Genomic DNA, 18806 nt, shown 5'->3' on the forward strand with positions numbered 1-18806 from the left:
ACTATATGACCTACTTTCTTTTTTTTAATTTTAAATTAATTTTTTAAATGAAGGATAATTTGCTTTACAGAATTGTGCTGGTTTCTTCTCAACATCAACATGAATCAGCCATAAGTATATATATGTCCCCTCCCTCTTGAACCTCTCTCCCACCTTCCTTTCCATTCCACCCCTCTAGGTTGTCACAGAGTCTTGGTTTGAGTTCCCTGAGTCCTATATGACCTACTTTCTTAAGGAGAAGTAATGAAGGGGACATCTTTAGATGGGGTGGAGGGTCACAGTTGGGGCAGTAGATACCTGCTCTGTGCCCCCTGCCTTGTCGGCTTCACCTTGTGACTCTAGCTTCCAGTGAGTGGCATGTGTGAGGTCTGGAGACTGGGGCCATGCTAAGACACGATGCTGTTACACATTCACCCATCCAGCTGACCACTGGGGACCCGGGAATGAGAGAAGAAAAGACCAAGCAATCAAACTTAAGCAGAGGACAGTTGGGGCCAGACCTGCATCCCCAAGTCCGAATATACTATCTCATTCCACACCCAGGTCCACCTGATTTACAACAGGAGGACTGTGATGTAACTAAGAAATGTGTGTAATGTAAAAAAAAAAAAATTATTAGAAAATCGTTAAAAGGAAAGAGATGGAGACACAGAGTTCAAGATTCATATTAAAAGTGTTTTTCTCACTGGAACTATCCATATTAAAGTTTCTTTTATTTCTTTTTTATTTTTAATATTTCCAATAGCTATAAAACTGCATCATCATAGAGGAAGTCTCATCTGGATCTATGCTAAAGAGCGTTATTTTCCAAGCTCTGTTATTTTCCCCATCACCTCTGTTAACACTCTTTACACTTGATCTTAGCTGAAAGGCCGAGAAGTGATGTATTAACACCTTTTAAACTTAAAATTACGTATGTGTGTGTGCTAAGTTGCTCAGTTGTGTCTGACTCTGCGACCCTATGGATTGTAGCCTATCAGGCTCCTCAGTCCCTGGATTCTCTAGGCAAGAAAACTGGAGTAGGTTGTCATTTCCTTCTCCCTTTTAGGAAAGGATAATCCTTGTTATGAAAAAGACATGAAATCACAGTGAGTTCCTGTTACAGACAAGGCTGGTCTGCAGAGGACAAGCATATTTCTAAGTAATCCACTGTGTTTGCAGCATGAAAATGCTCACAAATGGGGAAAGTACAGCATGAGGGCCTGGGGAAGCAGTGGGAAGGGCTTGGGGGTGCAGAGAAAGGTGCCTGGGGGAGGTGAGGGCTGAATCTGTAGGTACCACCTGGAGGTAGGGGGAGGGGAGGCAGGATGACAGAGAGGACCTGGTGTCCTGTTCAGAAGACATCAGGACGTGCCTTGACGGCCATGAAGCTGCTTGCAGCGGCTGCGAGTAAACGCTGCTCCTCACAAGAGACACAGAGATTCTTCAGGTCGGGTTCTAGGAAGTCAAGCTGTTCCCAAGCACGATGTGGAAACATCAAGTCCCAGCTCAGTCCCCCTCCTTCCTCCCAGCTCTGCTGGCTCCCTCCTTCCCTCCCCCTTCCATGACCCTCCCCCCCCCACAATGTGACCCAGATCCAGGTAGAGCCAGAGAGAACCAAGGACCAGTGCCTTAATATATAAATATATTTTAAAACAACTCTTAGAGCTTCAGAAATACAGAAACTTGCTAGGTATTTCATGGCCATCCCAACTGAAGGCTGACAGAGGTTTAGGAAGTGGGGTCCTTATCTTGAGCTATCTGCATTCTTCCTCCTAGTTTTTGCATCTCATTTTGCATTCCCTGGTGAACTTGCTTCCCTGGTGGCTTAGGTGGTAAACAATCTTCCTGCAATGCAGGAGACCCAGGTTCAATCCCTGGGTCTGGAAGATCCCCCTGGAGAAGGAAATAGCAACCCACCGCAGTATTCTTGCCTGGAGAATTCCATGGACAGAGGCTCCTGGCAGGCTGTAGTCCATGGGGTCACAAAAGAGTCGGACATGACTGAACAACTAACACACACACACATATGAACTTGTGAGTTCCTGTAACCATGAGCCTTGGTCCAGAGCATTCTAAAATTTAAATTAGAGCTGATTCTGCCCCAAGTGTTTAAATGACAGCCAGTTGTAGTGCTGACATCAATTGTTAAGGCAACACCTTCAAAGAGAGGGAAAAGTCAGTTTGCAACTTGTAGGGTACATGTGAAGGGTGGACAAGATTTAGAAAACCAAGTGGAGAATATTTTTAATTATTTAAAAATTTTTCAGACAGCATGGTCATTTCATTTACTCTGCTTTTTAATTTACCAAGCCAATATTATGCATAAACTTGAGTTTAAATTTAAACTCTGCCATATAATAAATACTGAACATCATTATTACACATGGTTAAATCTGCACATCACTTTTCCCAGGAGTTCAGAGTACTTAGTCACAAACAAAATCCTGAAATGAAACTTCTGCATGTGTTGCAAAGAGGAAGTGGGTGGACCACGATGTCTGGAGTGTGTGCCAGCCCTGGCACAGCTGGGGGCTCGAGTTGGGAGATGAGGTGTGAGGAGGAAAGACTGCAGGAGGTGGGGTTGGGACAACACTGGGGGGGACCAGGACGTTAGGCACTGTTGGAAGCCTCTTCAGTTAAACTCACTCTGTATTCAACTGGGCACAGGCTGAGGACTGGGACTTATAAAAAGTTTCTTTAAGAAAAAAAAGTAGGGGTTACCCTGGTGGTCCAGTGGTTAAGAATCTGCCTGCCAATGTAGGGGACACAGGTTCGATTCCTGGTCCAGGAAGATCCCACATACCGTGGGGCAACTAAGCCTCCGTGCCACAACTATTGAGGCTTTTCTCTAAAGCCTATGAGCCACAACAAGAGAAGCCACCACAATGAGAAGCCCGAGTGCCACAACTAGAGACTAGCCCCTGCTCGTTGCAACTAGAAAAAGCCTGAATGCAGCAATGAAGACCCAACACAGCCAAAAAATAAATACATAAATCTTAAAAAAAAAAAGTAAACTAAAGAACGAATGTTTACATTTAAAAACAGGTGGCAGGCCCATGACCTACCATCCTGAGGATGACTTGAAGAGAGTGTCCTCACTATGGACTGAGACAAATGCCAGCACTGCCAGCAGCATCTCTTCTGACCTGCGGTGATGCTCCTCCATCACCATAGTGACATCAACACCAACAACACGTGGTCTGCAGACATTTCCTCTGTACTATGCTGACGAGGGACCGGGTCTGAGTTCCCCAGCCTGCCTCTGGGCTTGATGACTTACCAGAGGGACCTACAGGACCTAGTAGAGAGTCAGTGATTTATTACAAACCTGGCTCACATCATCCAGACTCCAGAAGGAAGCAGGTGCTGGGAAGAGGTCCCTCTGCTGCATGAGCATTTGGGCACAGTGACCCACCCTGTCAGAAGGGAGGGTCTCTCCAAACCCAGGCTCCTAGAAGCCAGCCAAGGGTCAACCCTGCAGGCAGGGGTCCCTGGTGGTCAGCAGGCAGGCCAGCACGTACAAACTCACAGCATCACATTGTTCCTCATCATTCCTGCAAGCCAGACCCAAACGGGGAATTCACATCTGGCTACACTAAAAAATTTTTTTTTCATTTCCTTTCTTAGGACTGCTCAGGATTGCCCCCAGAGCAAAAATGAATACTAATCATCTCATGCTAACTTATTCAGTAAAGAATTTTTAGAAAACTCACTTAAGGAACTTTTATGTTACATAATTTCATTTATGGACTATCCAAAAGGAACTGCTTTCAGCACTAATAAAATTTTACTGCTTTCAGTGTGGAGCCAGACTTTTTGATAAGTGGATCAATATTTAGACACTTTTAAATGTATTTTTCCAAACCAATCAAATGGGCTTGCAGCCAGTTCCTGAAAATCTTTGAACATAATTCATGTTGAGTTTTTTGGCCAGGTTTTACAAATGAGTAGGGATTCATTTGAAGAAAAAAAAGTGCAAATTTTTCTAGGCAATTATGACTCAAGAGCTATTCATTTGCCAAATTACAGGTTTTAAAATATTGTATAATTCAATATAATTATCTAACCAATTAAAAAGCATCTCCACTAGTCTTAATAAAATGTCATAGTCTATGACTCAGCTTAACAAGCAGTATGTACACTTATTTATTTTTCCAAAACATGGATAAAAAGCAAACTTCCACCTGCATGTTTGCATGTTATGCTCAGATGACCACAAATTCTGAATAAACAAGGTTCTCCTATAAAAAATCTACTTTTGGGGCTTCTCTGGTGTCCAGTGGTTGACAATCTGCCTTCCAATGCAGGGAACACTGGTTCAGCACCTGTGTGGGGAACTAAGAGCCCACATAAGCAACTAAGCCCACTCCACAACTAGAGAGCCCACACCCTGCAACAAAGACCCAGCCCAGTGCAACCAAAAAAAAAAAAAAAGAAACCCAAATCTCTACTTTGCAGATATATAGATGTGTTTGATGTGTTAGAGTCTAACAGAACTTAATCATTCAGACTTTAATTGTGATCACACCAAATTATCTTACTTTGCACCAGGCAAAATATTTAAAATGATATCCCAAATTGTTAACAATAATAGAATTTTCTCCTTGATGAATATGTCTTTTTAACACGGGGCAAAATAAGTTATGGACATAAATAGAACCTAGAGCAAGTGATGGGAAAAATACAGGCTCTCATCAATTTCAGGTAACACTTGAACATAATTCACATGTCAGGTTAATGAGAAATTTCTGAGGATATCCAATAAACCCTGCAAAACATGTTTCTGAATGAGGGGTGAGGGTGAAAAGTTAAGGGTATTGAATGTGCTGGTCTAATGGAAATGTAGTAGTTATTCTGTGGTTTCTCCATAAATTCATAATAAGATGGAAAATTATGAAAACTGTACTTAAGATTACTGAAGGAGCAAAAATGATATTTTAAGTGACATTTTCAGAAGATATCTGTAATTAAAATGTGGTTTCTATGGGGATGAGATGAAATGGGAGATTGGAATATATATACTATTGATACTATTTATAAAATAGATCACTAATGAGAACCTACTGTGTAACACAGGGAACTGTGGTGAATGGGAAGGAAATGGGAATCCAGAAGAGAGGGGATATATGGATACATATAGTTGATTCACTTTGTGGTATGGTAGAAATTAACAGGCTGTAAAGCAACTATACTCCAATAAAAATTAATTTAAAAAAACGTCAAAGACAATATTCACAATAGCAGCTCGACAAAATGAGTTACTTAAATTGTAAAAAAAAAAAAGTGGTTTGGAAATTTGCATTTCAGGTAATAAAATAATAATTTAACAAGCATCTACTATATTAAGTAAAATCATGTAATGCATGACTAATACTTGAAAATCAATTTTTTAGCCCATTTATATTGTATTATTTGATGGTAACATACATTCAGGATTCACTATTTACAGGGAAATGTAAAAAGTTGTTCCTCGTCAACATAATAAAGATTGGTTTTACACAACCATGTATAGAGATGTTAAGCGGGTTATTAATTTGAGTTAACGTGTTATTATTTTGTGTTACCATCTGAGTTTGGATGATATATTGGAAAATTAGAGTCCTGAATGCAAAATCAAGTGGAAAAGAAACAAAGTTATGACTTGTTTTTAATTATATTATTCTTGTAATTTCAATAGCCTGAAATTACAGCATTTGCATCTGTGAAGTCTAGAAATAGTACTTATGCTATAAACAATTGAGGCTGCCTTTTCAAAAGGTATGAGGGGGTGTTGGTGGTTTGTACAATGAAAGCGTTGTCAACCATAGACTAAAGCGAGTCTCCTATCAGTGCCGGTCAGGCTGATGCATCAGGCCAGTCTGCCTGACGATGCTCAGCCCGGAGAGCCCGAGGGTGAAGCTGGAGAGCCTCCTACATCAGAGGACAGAACCATCCAGCCAGGCTTCAGGGCTCCAGATGAACTCATACACCTCCCACAAACTATCAGTGTGTATGAAGGCAATGCAGAAACCATGAAGTTCCTAGGAAATGACTCTCCATCCTCAGCCAGGCCTCAGTGCTGTCAGAACCATCTCCCAATACCAAGTAATGAGAGAAGGCCTCCAGCATCCAGACAGGGATGAAAAAGAGAGATGTTCTTGCCATGTGAACAAGTGGCTCCCAGTGGACTGAGAGGAAAGGTCCTGACACTGTGTAACAAATGTTCCAAAGAAACGGGTCCTGTGGAGCATCCAAATTACCTGGGTGTATGCTACTTCCTTTTTTATAAAAAAAGAATTTTTTTTTTTAATGTGGACCATTTTTAAAGTCTTTATTGAATTTGTTACAATATTGCTTCTGTTTCATGTTGTTTTTTTTGGCCACGTGGCATGTGGGATTTTAGCTCCTGACCAGGGATTGAAAGCATACCCCCTGCATTGAAAGGCACAGTCTTTATCACTGGATCACCAGGGAAGTCCTATGTTACTTCCCTTTAATTAAAAAAAATATAAAGCACAAAAAGCTCAGGTTGGTGCTCTGTGATGACCAACACAGGGATGGAGAGGTGGGATGGAGAGGAGATGGGAGGAAGAACCAAGAGGGAGGGGATACATGTATGTTGTTGTTTTGTCCCTCAGTCGTGTCTGACTGTTACCCCATGGATTGTAGCCCACCAGGCTCCTCTGTGCGTGGGATTTCCCAGGCAAGAACACTGGAGTGGGTTGCCATTTCCTTCTCCAAGGGATCTTCCTGACCCAGGGATCAAACCCAGGTCTCCTGCATTGACAGGCAGATTCTTTACCACCGAGCCACTGGGGAAGCCCAAATACAAGTATATATATAGCTAAAGCAAAGTTCTACTCTTTAAAAAAAAAAATACATGTGCCATGCACGAGGGGTAAGCATCTCTTTGCTGCTGCTCTGGACAAGGGGATGGTACACAGAGTACATCTCTGACGCACATAAGGATGTCCTTCTGTGACCCGGAAGCACAAATATGGCCTTTGGTCAGAAGTCAGGGAAAAAGCAGTAAGCTGGCACTTCCAATAGTGATCAACACATCACACCCTTTCCTCAGCACTCATATATATCTGGCAATTTACCTTAAGGAAATGGTTTAAAGGGAAGTAAAGTCTGCATGTTCACGTATAGAATAAATGATAGTATGTATTAGAATTGACACGTGGATGTAGTAACAATTCATCAATATGATGGATAACATCAAACGTCTTCTATCAGAGAGGTCCCCACCCACAGAGCACAGCGTCCAGTAGGAACTGGTTGCTCCTCCAAAAGTTCCTTTTGTTCCTGCTGTCCTTTGTAACTTTCCCTGTGGTGAAGGTGGTCTCCATCCACACTGCCCAGGGCCATAGCCACTGGGAGCATGGGACTTTAAGAGCCTGAAATGGGGCTCAAGCACCAAGGGAGAGATTTTCCTCCTGTTTAATCCTAACTAACTCACACTTGAGCAGCCACCGGTGCCTAAGAGCTGCCAGCCTGGACAGAACAGAGCTAGAAAATGACCACAGGTGTGAACTGGCCCCATAAGAAGGCGTTGCTATTACTCTCCTTTCTCCCAGAAGCATGAGGACATTCACAGGAGCAAGTGACTCGCCTGTGACTGGAAACCCAGTGACCTCAGAGGACTGTCGTTCAGTCCAGCCCCCACTCCTGAAATGACCCTCAACTGCAGTACCCTTGTCCTGGAAAAGAAGTCACACAGGCAAGCAGTGTCCCTGAAAACTAAACGCTCAGCACATAGCTGTGAAAGGAAGCTGGCCACAAGTGGCAGGATTTCTTTCAACAGCAAAAACACATGGGAAATGTTGTTCCCCAGCTACGACTATGTCAGAGGAAACTTTCAAACTTCACATCGGTGGTAAGTGCCTCTGAGAGCCCCCACTGTGCTCCCAAGCTCTTGCTGTGATCAGATTTCCGCCACAGGAATTCCCAGGGAGACTTGATCAGATGGCCATGTCCCGTTATGCTGTCTCAGCATCATTCCATCCTGTTCCATGTTCTTCCCTAGGTCAGCAGGATTCCGTGACACCACACAAAAGACAAATCATAGTCCACTCTGGTTTTTCTGACCTATTCTAATTCCAGATGTCTATGCCTAAGACTGACACTTTGTAGTTTGTTCCACTCATACTGGAGCTCCAGAATCCTTATGTGGTAACTTGGATTACTGTATCTAACCTGCCACTTGTGGTTATAACATAATTACGTATCTGTACCCTTTGCTTTGGGAATTTTGCAGTGTCTCCTAGCAGAATACCCAGAGTAATCTTTCACTCACAGGAAAAATAGAACACAACATGGACTTCCCTGGTGGCACAGTGGCTAAGAATCCACCTGCCAATGCAGGAGACACAGGTTCGATCCCTGGTCCAGGAAGACCCCACATGCCTCAGGGCGACTAAGCCCGTGCGCCGCAACAAGAGAAGCCACTGGAATAAGCAGCTTGTGCACCGCAACTAGAAAGTATCCCTTCTCTCCACAACTAGAGAAAACCTGCACACAGCAATGAAGACCCAGCTCAGATAAAAATAAACAAATAAATAAATATTAAAAAAAACTTTAGAATCTGACAAAGTACTTTGGAAACAAAGTGCATCAAAGGCATGATGTAAGATGGGTGAGGGAGTTCTGCTTAAGGAAAATAACATGCAGTCATGAATTTAGTCTTGAATTCTGCATAAAATATTTCATATTATTATAATACCTCAAAACCGCTCTAAACCCACAAGCCTCACTTTGCATGCTTCTTGGGCCTGTATCATTGACCAATCCACATCACTTCCATAAATGCTCCTTTAGTCATGGTTACCACCTGTGCAGCCCAAGTCAGCATGCAGGTTGTAAATTCATCAATATTAGGGTAGAGATTGCTATCAGTGTTTTATGGACAAAATTTCTATCCTGTGTTTCCACTGCAGCTTTCATACTGCCAAGGGGAGCTAAAATCTTCTTTGGTATCACCCTATTTAGGTACCATCAAGACAATAACAGGGCAAGAGGCTGAAACATGGGAAAAGAAATGGGTTAAGACCACATTTGAGAATAAAAACCTGACTGCAAACAATATACTAGGCCAAGTGTGATGCCCTTGTTACATGAAGTCCACTCTCCAGTGGAGAGAGTGGAGCTCAGCCCGAGAATCCTGCTACTCAAAGCCCAGACCCACTGGTGACCTTGCAACCCCCGGGGGGTGGTCCAGTGGCCACGAATTCCCATCCTTGACCTGGCCCCACATCAATAATGTGTATGCGAGTGGTGGTGGTCCTGGGCGGCCCTGGGGTCTCCACCCCTTGAGTCTGCGGGGCCTCTGACGGCTGTGACCCACAAAGAGTCCTCAGGCTTCTGCCCTGAGAAAGCCCGCTTCCACTTCCTGTCACTGGAACACCTGCCAGGAGCCCTGAGCTTCCATCAAGAGTCCAATTACCATGAGGCCACCACCTGCAGGCACATGGTCACCAGTCCAGCTGAGCCACAGCCCCCAGGCATTCCAGCAGATGGGCCAAACAGGGGAGTAAGGTCACCCCATGGGGCAGCTGAATGCCCGCAAGTGACTCCATGAATCTGGAACAAAGGGGTCGCTCAGCTGAGCCCTTCCTGACCCACTCCATCACGAGAGAAAATGAAGCAGTTCGTTTCAGATCTCAGCATGTTGGGGTAGTCTGTTACTCGCCAGTAGAAACTGGAACAGAGTCTTTGCACTCTTTTCAGTGAATCTATCTTCCCTCTAAAGACACCCTCTAGATGCTCTTATCGTATAGCACGAATGTACATTCACTTAGCATGAACCCTCACCTGCTGCTAGTCACCCAACCTGATAGCCACATACCGATAAAGCCAGAGGATGGTGGGTTGGGCTGGATCTTCTCCTTTGTGTTCTCCTGGATGATGTCCCAAAGCTGCCAGATAAACTTGGGGTGAAGAATGTAAAATGGCTGGTTCGGGTTTCTCTGACGATGCTGAACATATGGTGTGAACAGGTTGTAATCTGGTTTCTTGTACCACTAAGAGAAAAAAACACACAGTCAAGGCAGAGGTCCACACTGTGAAAAGGAAACCAGGCAGTGCTGGGGTTGCGGGTATTTAGAGGCTGAGGACCAGGTTGGTGGGGGGGTTAGGACACCCCTTCTGTAGACACTTCTACACTGGATGAGGGGTGAGTGAGTACAGGGGCTGAGGTCCAGCCTGGGGGACTGGTGCTTATTCTTTAGTAAAAGGAGAGAGAAGGGCTAGAGCAGGGTCAGCAGACTTTTCTAGAAGGGGCCAGGTAGTAAACGAGGTTAGGCTTTGGGGCCATGGGGTCTCTGCTGCAACTCCTGGGCTCCACTGTATACTTACATGGAAAGCAGCCACAGATGGTACAATACGTGGCTGTGTTTCAATCAAACTTTATTTACAAAAACAGAGGCAAACAAACAAACAAAAAAGAAGTAAAGAAAAACAAAAATAAAAAGAAGGGAAAAAAAACAAAAACAAAAAACAGGGCCAGATGGCCCATGGCCACGGTTTTCAATCACTGTATTTCAGAAATATGCTTTCCCAATGGGGCCAGGTCTGGGAGGTGAACAAGTGACAAACAGGATTCTCTGCAATGATGGAGAGATTCTGTTCCTTCGTTGTGGTGCTGAATACAGGGCTGTATACATTCGCTACTGCCCAGCAACACATACATGTACAAAGATTACACATAAAAGATTGCATGAAACCTCTTCATGGAGGGGTTTGGTAGAAGGGCTTATGTAACTCAGTGAAGCTATGAGCCATGCCGTGCAGAGCCACCCAAGACCAATGGGTCATAGCAGAGACTTCTGACAAAACGTGGTCCACTAGAGGAGGGAATGGCAATCTGCTCCAGTATTCTTGCCTCAAGAACCCCATGAAGGGCATGAACAGTCAAAAAGATAAGACATCAGAAGATGAGCTCGCCCATGCACTCCATTGGGTGGCAATGAGTTGCACACAACTTAGTGACTGAACAACAATTATATGAAAACATACACACTAAGGTTGATTTTTAAAAAGTCTTCAGAAGCATCTCAGGTGCCACCAAGAAGTGGGGTTTGGGGAAGGTGTGTGGGGAGGGGCTCCTCTGGCTGATCGTCCCTTCAAACAGATGCCTTGGGCAAAGGTATTGGTGTTTCCACTCAGTGGTGTATGACACTTCGTGACCCTATGGCCGTAGCCCACCAGATTCCTCTATCCATGGGATTCTCCAGGCAAGAATACTAGAGTGGGTAGCCATACCCTCTTCCAGGAGATCATCCCAACCTAGGGATCAAACTTGGGTCTCCTGCATTGCATGCAGATTTTTTACCGTCTGAGCCACCAAGGAAGCCCGGGCTTGTATTACGATCCTACATAACAGTCCCTGGTTGAATGTGGTCTTGGCTTTACACATTTTGAGAAGAATAATTTGAACTGTGGCCCCCCAACCCTGGGGGCAGTGAGAGAGAAGCTCAGGGTTTTGCCAGCTCTTCCAGACCCTCATGGAGCAGAAGCGGAGCCTAGCCTCCCAAGAGTGGCATGGTCACTGCTCGCGTCCATCAATCAGACAGCTCATGCCCTGAGCTGGGATGCTTCCAAAGCAGGAGGAAACAAGGCCCACAGCCAGAGACTCTCATGGGTCCAAAACAGCAAGAAAGCTGTCAGAACTTAAAACCACAAAACCTCAGGCTGGAAGGAAGCCAACAAGTGCAAACACCCACTTGATGCTGGTTCTCGGTAGATGGTGTGTGTGAAAATCGACTAGAGAGCTCTCTCAAAATCACAGGTGGAGGCTGAATATGGCCGGATTCCTGGGAACGGGGCTTTGGAGATGTGCAGGATAAGACTTCAGGAGATGCCAATGTGCACTCCTGGGTTAGAACAGTTATAGTCGTGCCAGGCATGTGTCCAGCCTCTGTCTCAGAATGCACGGTGACAGAATGCTTCTTCCAGAGGGACAGTCCACCATGGGCAGCTCTTCTGGAAAGTTATCCCCGCTAGGGCTGAAATCTGTTCCCATCTTCATCGGAGGAAGCTGGCATCCTCTGGGGTCATGGAGAACAAGTCCATAGCCAGTGGCACAGCTTACAGCATTGCTCATGGGGATAAAGTACAACCCATCTTCCTAGCCCCCTTTCAGAACAAGTAGATTGGATTTTCATGCCAGGCTTCCTCAAAGTACAGAGGCTGTAAATGTAATTCTCTCATATATGCAGTTTTTCAAATAAAGAGCTGACTCATTGGAAAAGATCCAACTCATTGGAAAAGACCCTGATGCTGGGAAAGACTGAGGGCAGGAGGAGAAGGGGGTGGAAGAGAATGAGATGGTTGGACGGCACCACTGACTCAGTAGAAATGAGTCTGAGCAAACTCTGGGAAATGGTGAAGGACAGAGAAGCCTGGCGTGCTGCAGTTCATGGGATAGCAAACAGTTGGACATGACTTAGCGACTGAGCAATAACAACTTACTTTTGGCTGTGCTGGGTCTTTGTTGTTATGCACAGGCTTTCTCTAGTTGCTGGGAGCAGGAGCTACTCTCTAGTTGTGGTGCTCCGGCTTCTCATTCAGGTGGCTTCTCTTGTTGTGGAGCACAGGGTCTTATGGCACTTGGGCTTCAGTAGCTGCAGCACACAGGCTCAGTAGTTGTGGCTCCCAGGCTCTAGAGCACAGGTTCAGTAGTTGTGGTGCATGGGCTTTGTTGCTCCATGGTATGTGGGATCTTCTGGGATTAGAGATCAAACCTATGTCTTCTGCATTGGCAGGTGGATTCTTTACCCCTGAGCCACCTGGGAAGCCCACTCCCTTATATTTTGCTGGCTGGCAATAATCTTGTTTTTTTGCCTTTTCATATTGCTCATGGGGTCCTCAAGGCAAGAATGCTGAAGTGGTTTGCCATTCCCGTCTCCAGTGGACCACGTTTTGTCAGAACTCTCTGCCATGACCCGTCCATCTTGGGTGGCCCTACACGGCATGGCTCAGTTTCACTGAGCTAGACAAGGCTGTGGTCCATGTGATCAGTTTGGTTAGTTGACTGTGATTGTGGTTTTCATTCTGTCTGCCCCCTGATGGATAAGGACAAGAGGCTTATGTAAGCTTCCTGATGGGAGAGATGTCTGAGGGGGAAACTGGGTCTTGTTCTGATGGGCAGGGCCATGTTCAGTAAATCTTTAATCCAATTTTCTCTTGCTGGGTGGGGCTGTGTTCCCTCCCTGTTGCTTGACCTGAGGCCAAACTGTGGTGGAGGTAATGAAGATAATGGAGATCTCCTTCAAAAGGTTCCACTGCTGAACTCAGTGCCTCCGACCCCGCAGCAGGCCACTGCTGACCCACGGCTCCCCCGAATATTCATTGGAAGGACTGATGCTGAAGCTGAAACTCCATTACTTTGGCCACCTGATGTGATGAACCAACTCATTGGAAAAAACCCTGACGCTCGGAAAGATTGAAGGCGGCAGGAGAAGGGGATGACAGAGGATGAGATGGTTGGATGGCATCACAGACACGATGGACATGAGTTTGAGTAGGCTCTGGGAGTTGGTGATGGACAGGGAAGCCTGCGTGCCCTAGGGGTCACAAAGGCAAGACTGAGCGACTGAACAGAACTGAATAATCTTGTTTATCCTCTATTGTATAAGATTAAGAAGGTTTGGAGGCAAAAGCCAAAGAGCTGCACACTCAGGAAAAACCTGTGACAGGCTCCATTTCAATAATAATGAGTTGTGGAGTCACAAGGCTTAGCCATTTCTGCCAAGAACTTCCCATTTATTTCAAAATATCTTTTAGCTACTGGGAAGGTGATGTAATTGTCCTACAGTGGAAAAATTTGGCATGTGAGCAGTTTAATTTCCGGTATGACAAGGACTTTCCTAGCATCTAGATGTTGTACGTTTTGTTTTTTTAAGTCCTCCAGAACAAAAACACTTTATCTTCAGAGGGTTGATGCTCACCATGGAGCTACTGCAACTGGGAGTCAAACAGTATGAGCATATGTGAATTTAATTAGCGCCTATGATCAGTTTCATTCTGCCTGTCCAAGTTCAGTCCCTGACTTCCTCCTGTTATGTATTAGTCAAAGGCACTGTCTGACCTGCAGGGCACCAAGGAAATACTCACCAGGTTAAGGTTTGCAGAATAAGGAGCTGGGTCCCAGGCCACCAAGATGACGTCTTTATACAATGCACTGTCCATGAAGTGATAGCTGGGGTTGGTTAGAATCTGCAAATATATGCAAAAATCACTGCAAAGCAAGGGCTTAGGTTTTCGGAATTGTATTTTTTAAAAGGTGAAAACTTGTTTTTTATAATCTTATTTATTTTCGGCTGTGCTGGGTCTTGTTGTTGTGCAGGCTTTTCTCTAGTTGTGTCGTGCAGGCTTCTCAGTGTGGTGGCTTCTCTTGTTGCAGAGCACAGGCTCTAGGGCACACCGGCTTCAGTAGTTGCAGCATTTGGGCTCAGTAGTTGCAGTTCCTGGGCTCTAGAGCGCAGGCTCAGTAGTTGTGGCACACAGGCTTAGCTGCTCTGCAGCATGTGGGATCTTCCTGGACCAAGGATCGAACTTGTGTCTCCTGCATTGGCAGGTGGATTCTTTACCACTGAGTCACCACAGAAGCCCAAGAAGTGAAAATTTAAAAGAGGAATTGGAAAAAAAATATTCCTCAGACTTTTTGGGGGAGGGAGAGAGGCGGGCTTTACATACTAGAAATTTAGAAAATATCTGGAGAAAGTGGCGGAGGTGGGGGTTTCCTTTTTTAAGAAAAGAGCCCGCAATGGACCCATCTAAAGATACTAGCTCTGGATTGAATCCCCAGCTCCTTGGCTACCCCAAAAGCCTCTTTCTCAGTGGCTTTCACAGGTCATTGAGGGCGAGCTGCAGACCTAGAAGAACCGGAATCTTCAGGTGCCTCCCTGAGACCAACAGCCTCAGGACAAATGGAGCCCAGAGATCTGGAGATTGGGGCCCTCTCTGGCCCTGGTTGAGTACTTCAATCTCATCTGCCCATCACCTTTTTAAAACTATAGTTTGGTGGTGGTGGTGGGATGATGTATTGATCTGTCTCAGTTTTAAGACACTCTTCTTCACATCTTAGTATTTCTGAAGTTAGGATGTATCTCACAGTGACAGGTGTCTTAATTTGCTGGAGCTTATCTTCTCCCCTTTGAAAAGCTGTCGTCAGACAGAAGAGGAATCTTCAATCAGTGGCGTCTCTGAATTCAGGAAGCAGGGCCTGACTCTCACCTCTCTCTCAGGCTGCGAGCCCAGGGCCTGATGCAGAAAGCACACCTTTTGTTTGGTAAGAAACTCACTATAAATTTCTCCTCACTCCATTTTTTTACATATAGTTTGAAATGCTAGAAATTGTTGTGGTTTGTTCTGAGAATAATTTTGTTATGAATTTTGGAAAACATTCTCCTTAAGAACACACAAAAAAGAATCTTCCTTTTTCAAATTTTCAAATGACAAAGTGAAATTTCTGAGGTGCTCTGCTGCCCCTTGAATTCTGTATCTTTGCCTTTCTGCCCTACACCCCTCATTTATTCTGTTTAACTTCCTTCTTCACAGTTTACAGAATTCAGTGTGCTACCTATATATATTTCTACCTCTACTCTGATTTTTCCTTTTGATCTTATTTACTTTTTTTTTCCTCTTCACAGCACACATGAATTTCCATGTCTCTGCATTTTTTTTCTCAGTAATTCTTTATTATTACAAAACCTGGAGATCATGGTCCTGGAGAGCTGGGTGATTTCTCTTCATTCACCCAGTTAAGCTATTTACCTGTAAAATGTATATCCATGAAAAGTCTACCCAGCTTACCTGGGAATTAATGATGCGGACAGTGGTTTTATTTCCGACATCTTTCTCGTAGCCACGTGTAGGAGCAGAGTTAAACCTCAAAACTGCATCGTGGGAATCTGAGGGCACACATGTGACAAAATGACTTTTTTTGCCTCTGCATAAAAATCAGCATTATCTAGGAAAATATCTTAAAGCAAATCTTTCAATACCTAAAACTAACTGGACCCCAGTAAAGTTCAGACACTCTTCCCACCTCTCCACACACATTGTTTGGTATACTGTTTATTTAGAATGAGATCCTGGCTAGGGGCAAATAAACATGAAACCATATCAATCCATTACAAGTAGTCTTACAACATCTAGATTATATTTAGATGCTTGGTATGTGTTCATAGTCTTTAAGGACATGCTTTACGTATGCAGGAAATGTCAAGATGCATGTGTGTATGTAGCCTGCTCTGTGGAGTCTCATGTGTTTCCTAGAAACAGGGCTGAAACCACAGTTAATCAGCAATAGGGAATTTCTATGGGTTTTCTCCAGTTTCAAAACAGTATGGAGGTTCCTTAAAAAACTAAAACCAGAGCTACCATATGACCCAGCAATCTCACTCCTGGGCATATGTCAGAGAAAACTCTAATTTGGAAAGATACATGCACCCCAATGTTCACAGCAGCAGTGTTTACAGTAGCCAAGACATGGAAGCAACCTGAGTGTCCATCAACAGATGAACAGAAAAAGATGTGGTACACCTATACAATGGAATACTACTCAGCCATAAAAAAGAATGAAAATGCCATTTGCAGCAACATGGATGGACCGAGAGATTATTATACTAAGTGAAGAAAGTCAGACAGAAAAAGACAAATCTATGACATTTATATGTGGAATCTTAAAAAATGATGACAAATGAACTTATTTATAAAACACAAACAGACTCACGAACATGGAAAACAAGCTTATAGTTACCAAAGGGAAAATGAGTAGGGAAGGGACAAATTAGGAGTTTGAGATTAACAGATAGACAGTACTATATATAAAATAGATAACCAATAAGGACCTACTGCATAGCACAGGGAACCATATTCAATACCTTGTAATAACCTATAATGGAAAAGACTCTGAAAAAGAATATATGTATGTATAACTGAATAACTATGATGTATACCAGAAACTAACATGAAATTGTACATCAACTATATTTCAAGTTTTAAAAAAATGATTCACCCATATATAGTTTGTAGCACTGTATAAGGGTCATTTGGAAACTATCAGCTCATTAAGTCATGCAGATCTTTGAAATATCTATGCATTTCATTATAAAGTATAAAATATCATATATATCACCATAGATATCATCTTTTAAGTTTGGGAAGCTTCTAAACTCATGGTTGAAAGCTTTGTCATTGGCAGTGAATACTGTTGGTTATGTTTCTAAAAGTGACAGGCTTACTTACTTCCTTTTTGAGAAAATACCTGCCAAATGTCCAAGTCTAAATTAAGTATGTCTGTCTATCAGTCATCTGTCCCAAGTATAACTGTGTTTCATGACAAAAGGGGCTCGTTCCACTCACAGCTCAATCACAAGAGTGCTTTTCCACTGGGGGCTGGTTTGCAGAAATGCTTTCATTGTTATTTCCCGTTTGGTCTTAAAAACACATGTACTTCAAAGACTGAAATCTAATAAAACCAATCATTTTTACTGCTTCATCAAGGATATCCATACTTGGAACTGGCACCCTTTCCTGTTACTGTTAAGCTTGGCAGCAAAGCATTCCATGAAGGCTAGTACCATTGGGTACCACTGCTTTGATCTGTTTTATCCACTGCTGCTCCTGCATCATCCTGCTCAATTGTCAACAGCTAAAAAGACCTGTGAGTACTATAATGGAAATAGTTCTCACCTTGTGAACCCCTGAAAGAGTCTTGGGGACTCCAAGTACAAGGTCACACACTCTATGAACTGCTGACCTGGGGTAAAAGTGGGGTGGCCTCCAGGCACTGAGAGGTAATCAGGGTGGGCACCAGGGCCAGAGGTAGGATGCTAGCACTCCTGGACTAGTTCTCTCTCTAAACCATGCCCCCTCAACACAGCCTCCATCTAGAGGTAAGGTAAACAAACTGAGGAGGCCAGGCAGTGGGTACATTTCTAACTGATTATGTAGAAACTTCAAATTAATCGATCACTGCAGCAAATGCCCCAGTTTTTAAAAGCTGGTGTTCTACACTGAAAGTGTTAGTTGCTCAGTTGTGTCTGACTCATTGCAACACTATGGACTATAATCCACCAGGCTCCTCTGTCCATGGGATTCTCCAGGCAAGAATACTGGAGTAGGTAGCCATTTCCTTCTCCAGGGGATTTTTCCCGACCCAGAGATCAAACTCTGGTCTCTTGTATTGCAGGTGGATTCTTTACTGTCTAAGCCACCAGGGACCCTGTTCTACACTGAGGTGTGTTTTAAGCCTCAGAAGGATTTGACAAGGCACAGGGCACAGAAAGGTAATCTAGCTTCACTCTTCTGGAAGTGGCATGAGTTTGAAGAGTTAAGAGGTCAATTTCATGGAGGACATAGAGAGGCAGGGACAGAGACTGAACCTCCATCAGCTGTCAGGGAGCAGAAGGGACCAGGATGGAAGGGGGAGTGTGCAGAGGACGAGCTTTGAGAGTCCATCATGCGGATCTTGCCTGGCTGTGCCTCTCCCAGACAATCACCTTAAAAACTGAACTGTCCATTCACATTTAGAGGGACAGGAATGGATCAGACAGGAGACAGACAAAGAGAACATAGAGTCAGTCATTTCTAGAGGACACGTTTCCAGGCAAGAGCCACTTCATGTTGACCTTGAGAACAGAGCCAGGCTCAGTGCATCACTGAGGAAGATGAAAACCCTGCAGGCAGTGGCCGGCCAGAAGGCGCAGCAGCATGAAATCCAGACCCAGCCCAGGTCGCTGCATTCCCAGAGCCCCCATCCCTTCCTGAGGGCAGGAATCTGCAGAGGCAGCCCACACCGCAGTCTCTGGGGAACAGCCTGCCAAAGAGACAGTTCT

General features: G+C 44.2%; 1 protein-coding gene across 2 annotated transcripts in view; it reads right to left on the reverse strand.

Moving 5' to 3' along the window:
• Positions 1-18806, reverse strand: part of ST6GAL2 (ST6 beta-galactoside alpha-2,6-sialyltransferase 2) — a 66830-nt gene that overhangs the window by 16437 nt on the left and 31587 nt on the right. For both annotated transcript variants that reach the window (XM_081587508.1, XM_081587507.1), the window contains exons 3-5: positions 15778-15875; positions 14077-14178; positions 9809-9983 (exon numbers count right to left, since the gene is read on the reverse strand). In XM_081587508.1, the coding sequence (XP_081443634.1) occupies positions 9809-9983; positions 14077-14178; positions 15778-15875 (375 nt within the window). The remainder of the gene's footprint in view (positions 1-9808; positions 9984-14076; positions 14179-15777; positions 15876-18806) is intronic.

The sequence above is a fragment of the Giraffa tippelskirchi genome, chromosome 4 (assembly GCF_054371585.1).
Source record: "Giraffa tippelskirchi isolate mGirTip1 chromosome 4, T2T-mGirTip1v1.2.pri, whole genome shotgun sequence".
NCBI classification, from domain to species: domain Eukaryota; kingdom Metazoa; phylum Chordata; class Mammalia; order Artiodactyla; family Giraffidae; genus Giraffa; species Giraffa tippelskirchi.